The sequence below is a fragment of the Neophocaena asiaeorientalis genome, unplaced genomic scaffold (genome assembly GCF_003031525.2).
Source record: "Neophocaena asiaeorientalis asiaeorientalis breed wild unplaced genomic scaffold, Neophocaena_asiaeorientalis_V1.1 scaffold508, whole genome shotgun sequence".
Classification (NCBI taxonomy): domain Eukaryota; kingdom Metazoa; phylum Chordata; class Mammalia; order Artiodactyla; family Phocoenidae; genus Neophocaena; species Neophocaena asiaeorientalis.
Window position 1 is genome coordinate 1,530,162 of NW_020172179.1, and position 18,256 is coordinate 1,548,417.

At 36.9% G+C, this 18,256-nt stretch overlaps 1 protein-coding gene across 1 annotated transcript in view; it reads right to left on the reverse strand.

The window, feature by feature from the left end:
- Nucleotides 1-18,256, reverse strand: part of COG5 (component of oligomeric golgi complex 5) — a 269,636-nt gene that overhangs the window by 69,127 nt on the left and 182,253 nt on the right. The window contains exons 12-13 of the mRNA XM_024761085.1: nt 7,485-7,689; nt 368-529 (exon numbers count right to left, since the gene is read on the reverse strand). Coding sequence (XP_024616853.1) covers nt 368-529; nt 7,485-7,689 — 367 coding nt within the window. The remainder of the gene's footprint in view (nt 1-367; nt 530-7,484; nt 7,690-18,256) is intronic.

Below are 18,256 nucleotides of genomic sequence, written 5' to 3' on the forward strand. Positions count from 1 at the left end.
GATAAAAAAAAGTTGATCTCCATGCTTTAGCTTCTCAATTTGTAAAATTATTTTTATATTAACTTTCCTACGTAATATTAGAAATTTACTATGGCATAAAGAATTAGGTTGTTTTACTTTGTATCCTTGACAAGACACAGAATAATGATAATTGACTATTTTTAGACTGTATTTAAATGGTTTTATTAATTGGAATCTCAAGTATTGATACTTACTACATGTGCACTCACTCAATGCAAAACTCTTGATTTAATTTCCAGACTAATTCTTTGAATGATTTGAGATAAATTAAAGATGTACTGCCATTATACATCACTAACAAATGTGGCCGGCATTTTACGGCATGCCACTATATGAAAATACATACCTTGCTATAGTTTTAATGATACCTTCAAGTTCATCGGCAGAAGGAGGATTACGACCACCAGGGGGAAAAACCAAGTTGATCGGATCAAAGAGTCGAGATAAGGATTTTGATAGATAAGCAGCCTCATAGGGTTGTAGTGAGTCTTTCAAAGCCTTTCCGGGACTGTGGGAACAAAGTTTATTAAAAATGAACTTAAATTATACAAAACTAAGTGCTAGTGTATCAGGTTGTAAATGCCTTTCTTAAAAACATATCTCCTATATAAAATGTAACTCTATATGAAGAAAAGAAAAAATTTTGTTTAAAAATGTATAAATATATTTACATAATCAAATGCTTATTAAGAACTAAACATTTTAATTTATACATAATTCCTGGGCATAAATGTTATATAATATGCACCAGTACCTACTGTAGTAAGTTTGTCGCTTGAAACTAAGAGTAACACTGTAAAATCTTATTAATTCTAATGGGGCCATGCCTTCACTTAGCATGTTTCTATAGAGCATACAAGAGAGCCAAGTCTGCAGAGACCTGCTCCCACAAGCTCAACCCTTTTCACACACAACAGCTGCCCTCTCATAAGCTCAGTGCCTAAGAGGGAAGTATACAGGTGTAGGTTTTTATCAGCCTTCTGATGCCAAAACTGATACTAACAAGAATGAGGACAAAATAAAAAGTGCTTGTGCAAGTCCCACAATCACCCAAATACTCCTAATTGTAGTTCTAAGTTAATTTGTTTTACAACATTCTTCACAAACTAAAATTTAGCCTACTAAACACTTCTTTCCTCCTCAGTCCTCCTATGTCTTCAGTTATATCTGTTGATTTTCATTTACTTGTCCAACTATTGGATCTTATATTTTACCTCTGACAATTACTATCAAATACCTATAACCATATAATTAACTCTGTATCTTCTCACATCACCCCTGTTTATGATCCTTCTACTGGCCTTTCCATTATCTTAAACAAACAAACAAAAACAAATCCCCCTTAATCCTAAATGTTCATTTTGCAAACATCTGACCTACTCCTTCAGGTATAGGAAACTTGGCTTTCTCCTTTTCCACCTTTGCTGGTCAACTGACAAGACCTAGAGGTCAGAACACTCTTGGCTCCTACATCACAATTCCATACTTATCTTAACACTTTCTCATTCAATAAGTATTTCACTCAACACATAGTTCCTGAGAATACTGTGTGCCAGCCCTCACTGAGTGCTGGGAGGATAGAGATGAAATTCACTTTACAGTCCAGTGAAGAACTGTGCAGGTAAAGTGTGAGCTATAATAACTTCCATAACAGATGATGAGAGAAAGACCACAATGGGAACAGGGAAGAACTAGTGCCTAAATGTGTCTGAGGCAATCCTCTACTGAAGTCCACGCCAGCTATTTAAATGTCTTCCCTATTTTTGCTCTGGTCATTTACTGACCTTAAGAAGCCTCTTCTCTCTTCTGCAGAAATTTCAGCACTAAATTATAAGTACTAACATTCTTCTTCTCCAAGGATCCTTCCAGAAGGTCCTGCAGCTCTACTCCAACACCAAAGCTGCCAAGGCCCAGCTGGCTATCTGCCAGCAGCCACTCCTCAAGCAGCTCGCACGGGAGAAGCAGCTCTATGCCAACATGTTTGAGAGGCTGGCTGAAGAGGAGAGCAAGACCAAGGCTGCGGTCGTTGCAGGAGAACAGCCTGCTGACACAGAGATGGAGGACGAGCGAAGGACGACCCGGCAGGGGGCCGGCCGCAGGTGGGGGCAGAGCACAGCCTCCCTCAGCCCTGCCCCAGTGGCTGCCTGCCTCCCCTGCTCCCTACCTTACTCCACCCTGTTAGTTTTGGAAAACCTGAAAGAATCTGGGGGGTGCGGGGTGGGGGGGAAGGATCCTTGGTGATTACAATGTCAAAACAAACAACTTTTCTAAAACCTGTCCTGTACTAGAAGTCTACTTTCATTTTAGCTTTACTATGGAGCTTCCATGTTTGAGTCATTGTTTTGAACTGCTCTACCTGTGACGTCTCCAAGCTCGAAGACAACTTTCCACGCCCCCACTTGCCGCCATCTCCTTCCCGCCTACAAATTCTCTTAAATGTCTACAATTTGCCAGGTACTTCCTAGATGCGGGAAATGTAGCAATGAAGTCAGTTAAAAAAAACTCCCTGTCCCCTTAAAGAGACTTCTGAGAACACAATATTGTAAATCAACTCTACTGCAATAAAAACTAATAAAAAAAAAAAAGACTTCTGAGAAACACACAAAAAAAGAAATAAAATTTTTAAATGAGTTAACTACGGAATACAATGGAGAGTAAAAAATTCTAAGAGAAAAAGGAAGTAAGGAAGCCAGAGACCGTTTTTGTTTTTAATACAATTTTACATAGGGTGAGGCCAGGGAAAGCTCCCTGAGAAGATGTGAGGGAAAAGAGGGAGCAAGTTATATAGATTTCCAGGGTAGGCACTTTCTATAGGAAGAGAACAAGCTCAAGGCCCTGAGAAGAGACTTAGACCTGGATGCATTTGACAAAAAGTTAGAGAAGCAGAGCACTTAAGTGACAGGAGAACAGTACAAGATGAGGTCTAAGAGAAAATAAACGGAACAAATCATGCTGGGCTTTGTATATCAATAAAAGTGCTAGATTTTACTCAAAAGAACTTGCTCTCTGACCTTACAGTGATCAGCGCTACGGAACCCTACGCTCATCCTCCACCATTTCAAGGTGCTCTCATTAGCATCTTCATTTTTCTAATTTACCTTCCTTTCAAAGCTCTTACGAAGAAAATCTCAGTTAGATGGTCTCTGTATCTGCTGCTAAGCGTTCCACGTATTGCAGAGAAAAAGTAAATTGTTTCTATCAAATGTTTATGCAAACCTCTTAATTTCAAGAGACCTGAAGCTCCAGGTATTAAAATTCTACTTCTGCAGCCCTTCACTCTCCACAGCTGACCATCTGCCTCAACTTTACACTAAGACCAAAACCAGTGGCAATGATCTTACTAGCTTATTTTTTCCTTTGTAACTTCACCTACCCTCAGCGATTTTCCTCTTATCCCAAAGAAAAAGTAGCTTTATTCCTTTGTTCATATCAAAACCTCTCAGAAGAATTACCTACCTCCCTTCTTTCCCGTTCTCTCTTTTTTTAAAACTTATCAAGATTTAATTTACATTCAATTCAACCATTTAAAGTGTATAATTCAATATATATTCAGTATATTCATGGTGACGTGCAACCATCACCATGCTCAATCCCAGAACATTTTTATCACCTTCAAAAGAAACCTCATAGCCTTTAGCTTTAATCTTTTACCCCCCCCCACCCCATCCCCAGCCCTAAGCAACCACTAATATGCTTTATATCTCTATAGATTTCCCTGTTCTTAACTTTCATAGGAATAGGATCATACAGCATATGGGCTTTGTATCTGGCTTTTTTCACTTAGCATAATTTTTTCAAGGTTCGGTCATGTTGTAACATGTGTCAGTTCTTCATTCCTTCATTCATGTGTGGCTATATCACATGTGGTTACCCATCTGTCTGCTGATGGACATTTTGGGTGTTTCTAGCTTTTGGTGATTATGAATGCTGCTATAAACATTCATTACAAATTTGTGTGTGAACACATTTAAATTTTTTTCAGTTTGCGCAATATGTTTTGTTTTTATTGTGATAACATACATAACAGATGGGCGCTGTGCACACTAAGGAAGCGCCCACCTATTGATCTCATCTGTCTGAGGCTTCACTTCAGCTAACTGGCAGCTGAGGGCAGGATGAGAAATGCTGCGGTTCTGCTCGTCTTAGAAAGAAAGCCCTCCAGTTAGGAGTGGTGGGGGAGGGAGCCCTTTGTTCTTGGCTGTCACAGTCCTGAGTAGAGCCTATGCCTTGATGAGCTGGGAAGAGGGAGGGAGGAACAACAGTCTTGGTTCTAATGTCACAGGCTCTTATGGAATTCTTTCTACTGAATTTTCATAGACTTTCTTGAGTCGATGATTTTTCATTTGCTGTTTGCTTTTAAAACCATTTCCAGACACATTAAATTGTTTGGTTTTTAATAGTTTTCACCAGATTCACTGTGAGGTGGGTCAGCGGAGTGGGGACAGCTGTCATCCCAGAAGTCAATCTCCTCCCATTCTGTCTTTCATCAATTCTAATAATGCTTTGTATCCACCATTCCACACCTAGGCCTTGAACAACCTTACTTTGCTATATCTAGAGGTCACTTCTCAGTCCTAAGCTTCTTCAGCTTTTCAACAGCATGTGACACAGTTAACCATTCTTCTTCTGACTGAAATGAACTCACTCTTTGGGGTTCCACATAACTTTCAGTTTTCCTCCTATCTCACCATTTTTTTTCCTCTTAGTCTTGCAGGCTGCCACTCCTCTGCACAACCTATAAATTTTGGAGTGCATATTTTGGGCCAAAGTTCCCTTTTCTCTTTATATATATCTTCCCTATGGAATCTCCTCCAGTGCCATGATTTTTAAAGATCTGCATAGTGATGACTCTCAAATATGTATTTCTAGCCCTGATTCACATTCAACTACCTTTTCAACAACACAATTTGCATCTTTGATTCAACAGTTTCAAAAGAAAAACCTTAACACTACTCGATGGGGAATTCCCTGGCAGTACAGTGGTCAGGACTCCATGCTCTCAACGTGGAGGGCCTGGGTTCGATCCCTGGTCAGGGAACTAAAATCCCACAAGCCGTGTAGCATGGCCAAAAGACAAAAAAAAACCCCACAAAGAAACAAAAAAGAAACAAAACAAAACCCCACTACTCGATGAAACAATGTCTTCCAATCATTAGGCTTCTCCCAACTTGTCCACACATATCCTTGATTCTTCTTTTCCTCTCAAATGTGATCTACCAGCAAGTTCTACTGGCTTGCCCTCTAAGCTATATCTCGAATCAATTCGACCAGTTCTCACCATCTCATCCACTCATCCTACTTCAAGCCATTATCATTTCTTGTCTGGATAAACAAAACAGCTTCTCTTTCCCTGTGCTGACACTCCCCCTCAGTTGTGCACAAAGAAGCCGGCATGCTAATTTTTAAATGTTTATCAGTTCATCTCATTCCTCTGTTTAAAAGCAAAGGTTTCCAGTGTTTTGAATAAACTCTAAACCCCATATCATGGTGAATAAAGCCCTACATGATCTTACGTTTCCCCTCCTCGCCGATCCAATTTTTTATCCCCCACTCTCCCTCATTCATTGTGTTCAGCTTTCTATTCCTCAACCTCCCCATCTTAATTTTCTCAGGCTCTAAATCTGCTCTTCTCTCTACCTGCAAAAATCTTACTCCGAATCTTCCACAGTTGATTTCTTCACATTATCTCAATCTTGGGTCAAATGTTACCTTTTCATAGAGGTCTTCTCTGACCACCCTATATAAAACACTGTCACATTATCTTGTTTTATTTTCTTCATAGTAAGAACAGCTTTCAAAAATTCAGCGTAAATACTCAATGATGAAAAACGTTAACCTGGTTATTTGTGCCTTGATTCTATTCAGATTATTCTAAGGTCTCGTTCCATTCATTATCTCTTTTCTTCACTTTCTCTCTCCAGTGGCTACTTCTATCTATAAAAACTCTCAGCTTTCCCTCTATCATTAAAAACAACAACAAAAAACTTTCCTTTGGCTCAGCTACCATGGTCAAATTTATGTTTGTTTCTTGCCTCACTTCTCAAAAGAATATATAAATCCTATTGTCATTGTTTCCTTATTATATCGTCATTATTTTTTGGTTTCTTAGAAGAATACAGGTCATAAGTCTTCTTCCCCACCTCACTGAAGTCAGTCTCCAAAAGGTGAAAAGGATGTCCCAAAACACAGTGGTTTTTTTTCATTCTGATTTTTTTTTCTACATTGCATTTACTGCCTTTCCTCTATCCCCACGAGTAACATATGCTCATTTTAAGTAAAAGCAGAAAATACAGAATAAAAACTCTACCTCTTGGACATAAAACACTATTACCTTGTGCTATGTATATTTTCCAGAGCTTTGCAGTGCCAACATATGAATTTAAAAATAAAACTAAACCAGAAATACAATGATACTATGTATGCTATTTTGTATACCTAAAAAAACCTTAATACATTATAAGATTTTTCAAGATCAACAGATAACTTTTCAGTCTTCTTGTCCCCTCTTTCCATTAGTCCTCACCTAATCTCCATGTTTAGCATCAAAGAGTAACTGAAGAGAACAACAGCGTCTCCTTCTATCATACCAGCCTACCCTTACGCCACTTGTTTTCCCAGTCAAAACTTCTATGTCCTGTATTTTACCAGTCAGTACTTCTTACTACAGTGGATACAATTCAGCTATAAGTATTCAGAATAAAATTTTTTTAAGATAAACATTAAAATAGCACTCATAAATCTAACCTTTTTCTTACAAGGTCAGTGATCAGAATCTACTGTTACTTGAGTCAGTCTCATCACAATAAATGATTCTACTGTTTAAAGATGGTGTGCAAGCCAATCAATTGATTTGGTGCTCAAAGAGAAATCTGAAAACAATACTCTTTTTCAATTTAGGAGGAAAGCTGGCTGGTTTAAGCTTATTGAGATGGTATTATTTTTCTGATGTGGCTTATAAATATGGCTACATATACTGTACTTCATGAATAATCTAAGAGATTTTCAGGTTTAATTTTGACTGTACTTAGGTTTTTCCCACCAGATGGAGAATCTATCCCAGCATAAGATTTATTTCCGCTATAGTTCCTGAACACACCATTTCCTTTTATATCACATTTGTGCCAGTGGTCCATCAATAATGATGCTGTCTGATGTAATTACAGGTTATCTTATAACATCAATTAAACGATAATGACCACATATGCTCATCTCTTAGCTTCTATTCACCTTAATTGGTGATATACTTTAAAATGAATCTTAATCAGGAACCAGGCTGCTCAACTAAGGATAAATTTCGACTTCTTCAGTTAAAAGTGTTGTGAAGTCTTTTAAAGTAAATAAGTGAATAGTAATCATTACAAGTATTCACAAAGATTAGCGTTTTCCCATTTTCTAACTTATAATAAAAATAAAAGACAAAATCCTTAACAGGCCAACAAACAGGTTTGATTAAACAAACATACTCATAATCTGGCTTCTTTGGTATGAATATGTCTTGTGTATCATCTTCCATGTGTTGTAAGTCAGCATAGAGGTCTGCAGTTCCACTGGAATTAAAATTTCCTTGAATACTTTGGCTGTATTGTTGAAGACGCTTCCATAAGTCATTATAAAGACGCAATAATTTAGGGTATTCTCCTTCAAATGCCTGTTTCAAAAACATAGAAGCTGCCAAGCAAAACAATAAAATGATTAGATAAATGATAAAAGGTAGCAAATAAAAATTTCTTTTGTATGTGAAGATGGTGCCAGAAATAGCCTATACTATAGGACAAACCAAAGATGTGTTCTAATAAGGTCTTTCAAAATAACGCCAGTAACAGTAATTTTCCTCCCAGACTACTTACTGCACGTGATATGTGGACCATATATTTTGAAACTTAATCTATAAGGAAATAGACAAATCAACAATTACCGTTGAAGATTTTCTTTCTCTCAGTAAATGATAAAACAAGTACACAGAAAATCAGTAATTGACATCTATAGAATACTTTATCCAAAACAGCAAAGTAGCCATTATTTTCAAGTACACATGAAACATTTACCAAAATCAATGATTTCTGATAGAAACAGTCTAAATAAATTTAAAAGGTTCCAAGTCATACAAAGTATAAAAACCAAAACAGTTTTAGATTAGAAATCAGTAACAGAAATATTTTTTAAATTCTGGATAAATACCTGGAAGTGGAATTGCTGGATCATTTCTGTTTTTAATTTTTTGGAGGAACCTCCATACTCTTTCCTAGCAGCTGCGTCAATTTACATTCCCACCCTTTTCTCCACAACCTCATCAACACTTGTTATTTCTTGTCTTTTTGATACTAGCCATTCTAACAGGTTTGAGATTATACCTCATTGTGGTTTTGATTTCCACTTTGCTGATGATTAGTGATGCTGAGCCTCTTTTCACGTACCTGTTAGCCATCTATCTGTTGTCCTTGGAAAAATGTCTACTCAGATCCTTTGCCCATTTTTTAATGTGATAATTTGATGTTTTGCTATGAGTTGTATGGGTTCTATGTATATATTAGATATAAACCCATATACCTGCAAATCAGGTATATGATTTGCAAATATTTTTTCCCATTCAGTAGGCTGCCCTTTCATTTTGCTGATGATTTCTTTTGCTGTACAGAAGCTTTTTTATTTCATATAGTCCCACTTGTTTATTTTTCCTTTTGTTGCCTTTGCTTTTGGAGTCAAATTCGAAAGAAAATCACAATGAGATATGACTATATACCTGTTAGAATGGCAAAAATTAAAAAAAAAATCAAATGTTGGTGAGGATAGAGGAACTGAAACTCTTGTATACTGTTGGCAGAATGGAAAAATTGTATTATCATTCTGCAAAACAGCCTAGCATTTTCTTAAACTGTTAAAGATATACCCACCACATGGTCAAACTATTCCTCTTCTACATGTTTATCCAACAGAAAAAAAAGTATATGTCCATATACAGACTTCTATATGAACATTCAAAGCACCTTTATTTGTAATAGCCCCAAACTGGAAACAACCCAAATGTCCATCAACAAGTGAATGCATACACAAACTATAGTATATCTGCACAATGGAATACTATCCAGAAGTAAATACATAATACAATATGGATGAATCTAAAAACAATCATGCTGCATGAAAGACAAATAAGAATACACAATACATGCTGTATCATTCAATCTGTACACAGCTCTAGGAAAGGTAAACCAATAGATAGTGACAAAACCTGGTCAGAATTTGCCTGGGGAAGAAGAAAGGAGATGGCGGGGAGAGGAATTACAAAGGGGTACATGGAAACTTTTGCGGGTGAGAAATACATTCACTGATCTTGACTCGTGATGCTTTCATGGGTGTGCATATATGTCAAAACTTACCAAACTGTACACTTTATGTTCAGTTTACTGTATACCAATTATACTCTAGTAAAGCTGTTTAAAAAAAAAATCTTGGAGAGGACTTCTGTGAAATCTCTCCTTGCTGATGAAGAGGCCATTCACCATGGCCTGAGTGCCCCCACACATTCTTGCAAGTTATGTCAATGCGAGGCCCTGGTTGCTCTTCATCCAGGCCATTTATCAGGTTTGCATTTATAGCAAGCAACCTTGAAACATAAGGTAACTTTGCCCTGCACACAAAGAGCAGGCTTGCTTACTGCTTATGGCAAAAGCTGTAGATTGTCCAAGCTTAAAGTTCTCACCTGTGACACAAACTCACAGCATACGTACCATTCACATGGGCCCAAACTGTGTCTCCCCAGGAGGCCTGGAGGCACGGGGAACCAACATACAAATATGCCCATACTCACGTGGCTTGCTATGCTGTGAGCAATAAAGTTCTGCTCTGACCCAGGAGTCTCATGTCTTCTGACAATATTCAGAACACTTTGGCAGGCTAGCATTTTTAAGTAGGGTTAAAAATCTCAGATCCTTCACGGATCTTGAACTCCTCTAATCTAAATCATATTCCTTTTGTTATATTCTCATAACAATCTGTTCTTTGTCTTCTTTGCATTTACCACAATTTCTAATTTTACTTGTTTAAAGTATGTTTCCCCTACTTGACCATAAACTCCATGAGGACAAGGACAATACTTGTTTTCTTCAATGCATATTTGGTACTTAACACAGCGCCTGAAATAGTAGAAATTAAATAAATATTTCTTAATGATAAACTAAGTTTTGCTTTTTAATGGACAGTATACTCACTTTCACAGAAATCTTATCTGTATAGAACAAATCACTGTTGAGGGTTTCAGAGAGCTGAACTTTTGACTATACTGTCTCAGTAAATGTGACTCACTAATCAATTCTAAGATACTTAAGTCAAACATATTTAAAGCTTACAAATATATATTGTGGTAAATCCCAAAGCTAAATTCTACCTTACTTTCTTCTATAAGTGGTTATCAAGTATTCACATCAATTACCTATAAAACTGATTATAATCAATTATTTTTTTGATAAATGTAGAACACACACTGCACATCTTAATAATCTAAGAAATCATTTATAGATAGAAAATGACAGTTACTAATTCCCAGTTACTTAGTAATTCATTACTCAGAGCATGCCCTGTGTGAGCAACTCTTCTTTTTGAGTAATAACTAGTGATTCCAACACAGCACTAACATGAAGATGAAATTCATCTTTACTCCAGTACCTTCTTTTATGATGATTTCTCCATAGCAATGAACACTATAAGAAATTATTTATTAGTTTGTGTTGACCATGTTCCTCCTTTAGAATGCAAGTTTAATGAAAACAGGGATATTACTTGACTTGTCTCTGTATTTCCTTTCCCTAGAGTAACACCAGGCACTGAATTATTGCATGAACAAATGAACTGAAAAAAGAATGAAGAGGGGTCTAGGTATGGAATTAAGTCATTTCTCCAGATTCTAACAGTCTAGACTTAATTGCCTCACTACCCCCAGACCCTCTGGTTCAACTCTGATGTTTGCGTAATCCCAGAGTTGCAGCACACACAGCTCTTGCCTTAGTCTTGAGCAGCTGTGCTAAATATCAGCCTGTATATATGCTTCTGCCACTGCATCTCCCTGTGTGAAGACTGAATACCTCATCTCTCAGCCACTAACTGGGGTCCTGACCAAGAATAGGCATCACTCCTTAAAACTCCCACCAACCTTCAGACAACCAAATTCTGGTCAATGTAAAAACTGGAAGATAGGGCTTCCCTGGTGGCGCAGTGGTTGAGAGGCCACCTGCCTATGCAGGGGATGCGAGTTCGTGCCCTGGTCCAGGAAGATCCCACATGCCGCGGAAAAAGTAGATTTATCCACTCAAAACATATTTGCTGAACATTTACTATATGACAAGTACTGTTGTAAATGTTGCATACGCAGCAGTGAACAAAATAAGCAGAGTTCCTACCCATGAGGAGTTTATATTCTAGTGAAGGAGAAAGACAATAAACAAATTAGTATGTAACATAATGTCAGGCAGTGTTAAGTGCTTTAAAGAATAATAAAGCAAGGTTAGAGAACAGATAGTGATAGGGAGTTGTAGTCTATTTACTGCAGACAGGGAGGGCCTCTCTAAGTGAAGCAAGGATATGACCCATCTGGATATCTGGGGAAAGAATGATTCAGATGGAAGAAACAGCAAATGCAAAGGACTTTAGGTAGGTTATCCCAGTAGAGGCCGCTGCCCTTATTTTAGCAACTTACCAAGCTCTTTAGATACCTTGGCCTGAGAGGGTCAGCCTCCACACCTAGGTTGAGTCCCTCTTTGAAGTACATTGCTACTCATTTCTAGTTCACTCCTTTCCTAACTGGCTCAATTCCCAATAAAAACTGTCAGCCTTGCACATAAATCACCTAGCACTATGAAAGTAAAGGAGGCTAGTAAAGGAGGCTAGTAATATACTGGGTTTAGTATGTCTTGGAAAATATTATCTGCTTCATAATTGAATTAGATATCTATTGCTACATAAGAACTTGCCACATATGTAGCTGTTTATTTTTAAAAACACTCATTTATTATTTCATAGTTTCTGTGGGTCAGAGGTACTGGGTCCTCTGCTTCAGGGTCTCTAACAAGGCTGTAATCAAATTGCCAGCCATGACTGGAGTCTCATCTGAAGGTTCAACTGGAGAAGGATATGATGCCAAGCTCATGTGGTTGTTGCCAGGATTCAGTTCCCTATGAATTGAACTGGATTTAGGGTCTCAGTTCCTAGCTTGCTGTTGGCAAGGGGTCAATCTTAGTTCCTCGCAAAGTGGACCTCCCCAATATTGCTGCTTATCTCATCAAAGTTTGTAATCCATGAAGGAAATAGAGAGAGCTTGCTAGCAACATGGAAGTTATGATCTTATGTTACCTAATCACACAGGGACATCCCCTTTGCATATTCTATACCTATAGAAGGTATACCTAAGCAAGTTGTACCTGTACTCAAGGGGAAGAGATTATAGAAGGGTGTAAATGCCAGGAGGCAGGGATCACTGGGGACCATCTTAAAATCTAGCTGCTCCAATAAAATGAACCATACTTTATTCACATCAACAAAAATTATATAAAAGTCAAATATTGAGGGCCATACAGCAGTCTGATAAACAGCTACTTTTCAAATACTGATATATTATAGATTATATTACTCCTTCCTAATTAAGACAGTTTCATATTAAAAAAAAACCTGTTTAAAATATTGTTGAAAAAACAGACCAAACACACTATACAGAAATAGTTCAGAAGTAAATTAAAGTACCAGAGTGAAATATGGGTAAGTCAGTTGTACCCAAGTTAATGAGTTTTCCTATTACTCATAAAAAGAACTTTTCCTATCGAGTCCCAGAAATCTACTATGGTCCAAGACATATGTTAAAAGCAAATAAATATTTATATGAACTAAAACTGACTGTAAATAATTTTATTGAGGATTAATATGCCTTCTGATTTAATTTTTAAATTATGATTTAATAAAACTAAAATCAGAATAGAAAAGAGACCTTTTTAAAACTCAAAGAAATCCCATTTAAGATGAACAGATATTAAAATTCAAGTTTTAAATGGAAAATCTGATCAAAGCCTAAAGCATTAAACTTTGAATGAAGAATCTGAGTTAAAACACACACACACACACACACACACACACACACACACACACAAAACCTAAGATTAGCCACTTGCAAACTATATACACAAATTATACATACACACACACATAATTAGGATGGAATAACTGTCTGAAAATAACTGGCTATGGTCCCTAGGAAGTTTCTTAGGTTTTGTTTTTGTTTTGTTTTTTCATAATAGCAGCAGCACAAAGTCATGGAATCCAATACCAACTGGGTATGCTATGGTGGTATTCTATACCACAACCTTTCCTTTTAGCAGGAATATAAAGCATACACATTCTCCTCCAACTTTTTAACTAGTTAACCTTGAATGCACTTATGATATGAAGATGACCACCCTCGTTATCTCACAATAAAAATAACAGTCACAACAAAAATAAAGGTCATCTTCAACTTCTTACCCTCGATTCCCCTATAAATGTTTCTAGTCGTCAACTTTCTTCACAGGAACAACTGTCCATTATATACAAGACTAACTCTTCAACTTCCACGCTTAATCTCATCCCATTTCATCTCCTCCAAGACTATTATTCTCTTCTGTATTTTCAGCTTCCAATCAATTTAAAAAAAAGATCGAACATGCTCTCATTGTATTAAAAAAAACAAAAATACAAATAACATGGCAAATGCTTCCCCTTGATCCTTTAACAGTTTACTTGTAGCCACTGCCTTGTCACCCCTTGCAAGTGTAGTCCACACACACCTCCTTGCCTCCTCCAGGCTGCAACCAGACTTCCAACTGCCACAGTGCTATGGAAACTGTTTTGGGAAAAGTTACAGTATCATTCTGACTGCCAAAAACATTGGGTACTTTTCTAATCTCCTCTCACTGGATCACTGTTGATGACTCTCTCCTTTGTGAAACTCTCCATAATCCCATTCTCTCCGGGGTTTTCTACTCTACTGATTTGTTTTTCTTACTCTTTGTTGACTTCTTTCCTCTGCCTTAAATATTTTCCTTGAAACTTAAAAAAACTGTTACTATAGAATTCAAGCATATAATATGAAGAGAACCTCTACGTATCCATAACTTATCAACTTGATCTTGTTTTATCTATAACCCTACCCAATCCTCCTCCACTACTGCCAGCTATTTTGAAGCAAATTACAAACATCATGTCATCCATAAATATTTCAGCATGTACCTCTGATAGTAAAGACTATTTTTTTAAAAAAATAACCATAGTTCTCCTATCACACTTTACAAAATTAACAATCAGCGATCGCATATGCATGATAGACCTGTGATTTTTTTTTTTGGTTTGTATGATTTAGGACCCATAAATAGTCCATATATTATAATTAGTTGATATATCATCAAGCCCCATCTATCGTTCCTCTCTTTCCTTTTATTCCTTTTAATTCTTTATTTAAGAAACTGTGTCATATATCCTATACAGCTTCCCACAGTGTGGATTCTGCTGATTGCACCCTCTGATCCCTGTATTTACTGTAGATTATCAGCTGGATCTAAAACAGTACATTTCAACCGTGGCTGCATATTGAAACAACTTTGGAAGCTTAAAAAGATCCTGGTGCTTGGGTTTCACCCCAGAGACTTTAATGTAATTGCAGTCTAGGCTTTGAGATTTTTAAACATACTCCAAGTGATTCTAATGTGCAACCAAGTTGAAAACCACTGCAACAGATAAGAGATTTGATCTGATTCCAGGGTCCATAATTTCTGGTAAGCCTACTGCATATGTAGCATATGAACTGGTGTACCATTTACCTTTTTTATATTAACAGTCTATTAATAACCATTGCCCAGATCTACTAAGAGACTGCAAAATGAAGATACTGTAACATTCTTTGTACATTTATTACAGGTGATATTTTTATAAATAAAAACTTATGAAATCAATTATTCAGTTTCTCTGAGATACCGTTTGTAGGAAAGGCAGGAAAAATGTTTTTCTTTCCCCTTTACTTACCACTTTTCAAAGTAAGGAGTAGTATCATCAAGGGTAAGCAATAAGTATTTCTTCACTTACATCATTATGAATTCATGGATTTAGATGTACATGATGGATTTAAATCACTTGTGATTGTTATCCTTATTGATGTTAAATTTATTCCTTCTCTGGTAGATTATCCATTCAAATTGCTTCCTATTAACTCAATCCTAATAGGCTTGGTCTTCATATCTTCCTTGCTTTCTAGTATATGGGGTTACAAAATTATCCTGCACATTTCTTGCCCCAGACCAAAAATCAGTCATTTCTCCAAGGACCTTTAATTTCTTTTAATGGGAAATCAACTTGTAAAACCACAGCATCGGTGTCAGAAGGGTTCAGTACTAATGAAATGGTCACTATTTCTACGGCTTTTCAGTAGACAGAGCTATGAAATGTATGCAAATCAAATAATATATATATGTATTTTAATATCTTTATTGGAGTATACTGCTTTACAATGTTGTGTTAGTTTCTGTTGTATAACAAAGTGAATCAGCTATATGTATACACATATATCAACTGACCCTAGGTTCGTCAGAACCATTTTTTTTTTTAGATTCCATATATATGTGTTAGCATACGGTATTGGTTTTACTCTTTCTGAATTACTTCACTCTGTATGACACACTCTTGGTCCATACAATTCACTACAAAAAACTCAATTTCGTTTCTTTTTATGGCTGAATAATATTCCATTGTATATATGTGCCACATTTTCTTTACACAATCGTCTGTCGATGGACACTTCAGTGGCTTCCATGTCCTGGCTATTGTAAATAGAGCTGCAATGAACATTGTGGTACATAACTCTTTTGGAATTATGGTTTTCTCAGGGTATATGCCCAGTAGTGGGATTGCTGGGCCGTACGGCAGTTCTGTTTTTAGTTTCTAAGGAACCTCCATACAGTTCTCCATAGTGGCTGTGTAAATTTACATTCCTACCAAAATGGCAAGAGGGTTCCATTTTCTCCACACCCTCTCCAGCATTTATTGTTTGTAGATTTTTTGATGATGGCCATTCTGACAGGTGTGAGGTGATACCTCTTTGTAGTTTTGATTTGCATTTCTCTAACGATTAGTGATGTTGAGCACCCTTTCATGTGTTTGTTGGCAATCTGTATATCTTCTCTGGAGAAATGTCTATTTAGGTCTTCTGTCCATTTTTGATTGCATTGTTTGTTTTTCGGATATTGAGCTGCATGAGCTGCTTGTATATTTTGGAGATTAATCCTTTGCCAGTTGCCTCATTGACAACTATTTTCTCCCATACTGAGGGTTGTCTTTTCATCTTGTTTATGGTTTCCTTTGCTGTGCAAAAGCATTTACATTTCGTTAGGTCCCATTTGTTTGTTTTCATTTCCATTTCTCTAGGAGGTGGGTCAAAAAGGATCTTGCTGTGATTTATGTCACAGAGTGTTCTGCCTATGCTTTCCTCTAGGAGTTTTATAGTGTCTGGCATTACAATAAGGTCTTTAATCCATTTTGAGTTTATTTTTGTGTACACTGTTAAGGAGTGTTCTAATTTCATTCTTTACACATAGCTGTCCAGTTTTCACAGCACCACTTATTGAAGAGGCTGTCTTTTCTCCACTGTATATTCTTGCCTACTTTATCAAATATAAGGTGACCATATGTGCATGAGTTTATCTCTGGGCTTTCTATCCTCTTCTGTTGATCTATATTTTTGTTTTTGTTCCAGTACCATATTGTCTTGATTACTGTAGCTTTGTAGTATAGGCTGAAATCAAGTCCTGGGCTTTTGTTTGTTGGAAGATTTTTAATCACAGTTTCAATTTCAGTGCTTGTGACTGGTCTCTTTATATTTTCTATTTCTTCCTGGTTCAGTCTCAGAAGGTTGTGCTTTTCTAAAATTTGTCCATTTCTTCCAGGTTGTCCATTTTACTGGCATATAGGTGCTTGCAGTGATCTCTCATGAGCCTTTGTATTTCTGCAGTGTCAGCTGTCACTTCTCCTTTTTCATTTCTAATTCTGGTGATTTGAGTCTTTTCCCTATTTTTCTTGATGAGTCTACCTAACGGTTTATCAAATTTTGTTTATCTTCTCAAAGAACCAACTTTTAGTTTTATTGATCTTTGATATTGTTTCCTTCATTTCTTTTTCATTTATTTCTGATCTGGTGTTTATGACTTCCTTCCTTCTGCTAACTTCGGGGGGTTTTTTTGGTGGTTGTTCTTTCTTTAATTGCTTTAGGTGTAAAGTTAAGTTGTTTGAGATGTTTCTTGCTTCTTGAGGTAGGATTGTATTGCTATAAACTTCCCTCTTAGAACTGCTTTTGCTGTATCCCATAGGTTTTGGATCACCGTGTTTTCACTGTCACTTGTTTCTAGGTATTTTCTGATTTCCTCTTTGATTTCTTCAGTGATCTCTTGGTTATTTAGTAACGTATTGTTTAGCCTCCATTTGTTTGTATTTTTTACAGTTTTTTTCCTGTAATTGATATCTACTCTCCTAGCACTGTGGTTAGAAAAGATACTTGATATGATTTCAATTTTCTTATATTTACGAAGGCCTGATTTGTTACCTAAGATATGATCTATCCTGGAGAATGTTCCATGAGCACTTGAGAAGAAAGTGTATTCTTTTGTTTTTCAATGGAATGTCCTATAAATATCCATTAAGTCCATCTTGTTTAATGTAACATTTAAAGCTTGTGTTTCCTTATTTATTTTCCTTTTGGATGATCTGTCCATTGGTGAAAGTGGGGTGTTAAAGCCCCCTGTTATTACTGTGTTACTGTCAATTTCCACTTTTATGGTTGTTAGCATTTGCCTTATGTATTGAGGTGCTATGTTGGGTGCATAAATATTTACAATTGTTATATCTTCTTCTTGGATTGATCCCTTGATCATTATGTAGTGTCCTTCTTTGTCTCTTGTAATAGTCTTTATTTTTTTTTATCTTTATTTTTTTTGTGGTACGCGGGCCTCTCACCATTGTGGCCTCTCCCATTGTGGAGCACAGGCTCCGAATGTGCAGGCTCAGCAGCCATGGCTCACGGGCCCAGCCCCTCCGCGGCATGTGGGATCTTCCCGGACCGGGGCACGAACCCGTGTCCCCTGCATCGGCAGGCAGACTCTCAACCACTGCGCCACCAGGGAAGCCCAATAGTCTTTATTTTAAAGTTTATTTTGTCTGATATGAGAACTGCTACTCCAGCTTT